Source organism: Priapulus caudatus, unplaced genomic scaffold (assembly GCF_000485595.1).
Source record: "Priapulus caudatus unplaced genomic scaffold, Priapulus_caudatus-5.0.1 Scaffold419, whole genome shotgun sequence".
NCBI classification, from domain to species: Eukaryota; Metazoa; Priapulida; class Priapulimorpha; order Priapulimorphida; family Priapulidae; genus Priapulus; species Priapulus caudatus.
The window spans coordinates 96,391-99,540 of record NW_014577480.1 but is presented as its reverse complement, the minus strand read 5'-3'; the positions used below and the strand labels follow the sequence as shown (position 1 = coordinate 99,540).

Here is a 3,150-nt window from a genome sequence, read left to right as displayed (position 1 = left end):
ACTATGCAAGGTAACTGTGGCTACCTCGAGCATTGTCATGGCCATGTTCTGCGTCGCATTGTAATTTTGTGATGGGATGCTGAGTGCGCGGACACTGTAGTGCTACTGCTAGCCGGGGATGGTTCCTGAATCCGGCGCGGGGAATCTGGTGAAGCATACCGGGAACTGTTTCGCGAGTACGGGGGAATTACGCGTGGAACTGTTTAGGGAGTACGGTGGAATTACGCGTGGAACTGTTTAGGGAGTACGGGGGAATTACGCGTGGAACTGTTTAGGGAGTACGGGGGAATTACGCGTGGAACGGTTTCGGAAGTACGGCGGAATTACGCGTGGAACTGTTTCGGGAGTACGGCGGAATTACGCGTGGAACTGTTTCGGGAGTACGGCGGAATTACGCGTGGAACTGTTCCAGAGTATGGGGGCATTACCCCGCGATCGGTTCTGGGGTCTAGGCGGTTACCATGGCAACGCACTCTCTGTGTGCGTAATAGGGCTTGGTGTAAACCATACGATAATGATGAAATCCATCCAGCATCACCATCAACAACTCAGTAATCGTACGCTGCTCATGCAATCGTAATAACATGCATGTATAACAGGGGTAGAAATTAACTTTTGAACAAGGCAGTCCAACGGACTCATACTATACCCTCGGACTATACCCTCAAAAAGAGTCCGCAGCAAAATGAGGGAGTCCGCAGTCTGTGTTTCAAAATTAAAGATATTAACAATAACGCATGTGCTTATTTTTAAGATTTATGCGGTGGCACGTCTGCCAAATTTTCTTTGGACATTAGCTGAAAAAATACGGTAACTCCGCGAAGCTAGTTAGTATGGCAGAATTTTTAGGGAGTCACACGGACTCCTGCATATGTCAAATCAGGGAGTCCGACAGTAAATCAGGGAGTATTTGACTCCGGACTCCCGGTAATTTCGCACCCTGTAACATGGATAACGCATAATATATAACATGATCCCGTGTGTTATTTGAATCCGTCCATCTACGCTCGTGCGTATACGTATATATGCTTACATCTGCTCATCAATAACCAATTTTCTCTTATTTCCCCGCTGTACCGCCGTACCTTCGCGATCAATCCGCAGCCTCCGCGTGCCTCATCTCGAACGAACCCTCGAACGAATCTCTAATTTCGAAACGAATCCTCGCGAGCGATCGCGTCTCGTCATCGCGGGCCGAGCGAAGCCGGAACCTCATCGTGTCCGCATCTCTCTCTCTCCGCAGGATGCTGCTGCTACCGTGGCGGCGGAGGACGTCGCAGGAGGAGGAGGAGGAGGAGGAGGAGGAGCGGAGGTCACCACGGCCGGCGACGTGTCCCAGGAGACGGCCACGCGGAATCTCGGTGACAAGCTGAAGGAAGGCATGATGAACCAGATTGACGCGCTGGGAGAGAAGCTTGGATGTAAGCCGCCCCCTGCCCTCCCTCGCTCCGACCCCGCCTACCGCCCTCCCCGCTCGCGCCCCTGCCCCGTGCGCGTCTATGGTTGATGGTCCATGTGTGAAGGAAGGCATGATGAACCAGATTGACGCGCTGGGAGAGAAGCTTCGGATGTAAGCCGCCCCCACTGCCCTTCCCCGCTCGCGCCTCCGCCGCTCTGCCCACGACTCGCTGTGGTTGCTTACACTCAGTTGTCCTATATTCCTGATATATATTGTTATAAGATATTTCTAATTTATAAAAAATATTCCTAATATTCCTATAATTACATTCCTAATCTGGCATTTAGGACAGTTTTAGGGGTTCATGCACTGCTGGTTTGGCACGTATCTCCTCGCCCCAGGGATCGAATGACGGGGCTTGCGTGTGCGCAGTTTGTATTGCGGGCACACGGATGAATAACACACACACACACATATATATATATATATATATATGAATAACACCTGCTGGAACCTTCAAGTCTTTATAGTACGTGTAAATGTCAGACTGAGATTGCTTGAAACCACCTAAATGCCAGATTGTTTCCGGTTAAGTAGGTTGCAAAGAGGCTGCACTGCGACCGTCTGAAGTTTCGCTTTTATAGTCGCGGTGTCTGTTGTAGGAAACATTTTTGTTTTGAATTTTTCGTTTGTCACTAATTTCATAGCTCACTGGCTTCGAGTCATAAAATTGTCGAACTAAAATGGAGTAGGTTGGTTGATCCATGTCCCTTAAGAATGGTGTGGGCCTTCCCTTCATATCAGAAACAATTTAGTTGAGATGTTAGTCATGGTCATGACTTTTTCCTATCGTAATAGCATTAATTAGCACAGTGCTATGATAATTGTGACATCTTATGCCCCCCCCTGCACCCACTTTTGCAAAAAAAAGGGTTTTCAAATCGACGACAAAACAATTCGGTCACAGGTTCGTTAGCACGGCGCGTGTCTACCATTCACGCACAGTCGAAGGCATGCAGTCTTCCTCTTCATCGCTACTTGCTCACTTGTGCTCGCGCCATAACGATTATTAGAGCCCGCGCCTCTACATTCACTCGTTATTAGTCATTATTGACTCACACACACACACACATACACACACACGCACGCACGCACGCACGCACACATACACACACACACATAATGCGGGTCTGACCGCCAGTTGCCACCGCGGATGTAACGCCAGCGTCGCTGTAACAGCACATAGCGTTCGTCTACTGCTGAAATAGACGTCATTACTTCCCACCCCTTGACCTTTGTTGAACGATTCGCGCGCCCGTGTTGTCGTGTTGCTTTCGAGTATGCGTGTGTGCGCTTGCAGAAATCCTATTAGTTTTCGACGTCGGACAACCCCGCAAATCAATTTCTGCGCGAGGGTGAGCACACACACACACACAAGCGAGAATCATACCAGCATGCAATAATCATTACTCGCTCCCGAATGAGATTATGATCCATTCGCTAGTAGGTGTCCACCGATTTTATTAGCTCATCTGACATAGTCAGATGCAGCTTGTAGAATCGCGTGATCGTCCGTCCGTCCGTGCGAGCGTCCGTCCGTGCGAGCGTCCGTCCGTCAACAGTTGGGCACAAATCTTAATCGCTCGACGTACGGTCACGATATTCGGGACGTGGGGGGGGGGGGGTAATCCGAAAACGAGTTTAGATGTCGAAGCTGGGGGTTAAAGGTGAAAGGTCAAGAGGTGTAAAAG

General features: G+C 49.6%; 1 protein-coding gene across 1 annotated transcript in view; it reads left to right on the top strand.

Annotated features, from left to right (window-relative positions):
* LOC106810205 (synaptotagmin-1-like) overlaps nucleotides 1-3,150 on the top strand; it is an 80,141-nt gene that overhangs the window by 33,598 nt on the left and 43,393 nt on the right. Inside the window, exon 3 of the mRNA XM_014813488.1 lies at nucleotides 1,244-1,421. Coding sequence (XP_014668974.1) covers nucleotides 1,244-1,421 — 178 coding nt within the window. The remainder of the gene's footprint in view (nucleotides 1-1,243; nucleotides 1,422-3,150) is intronic.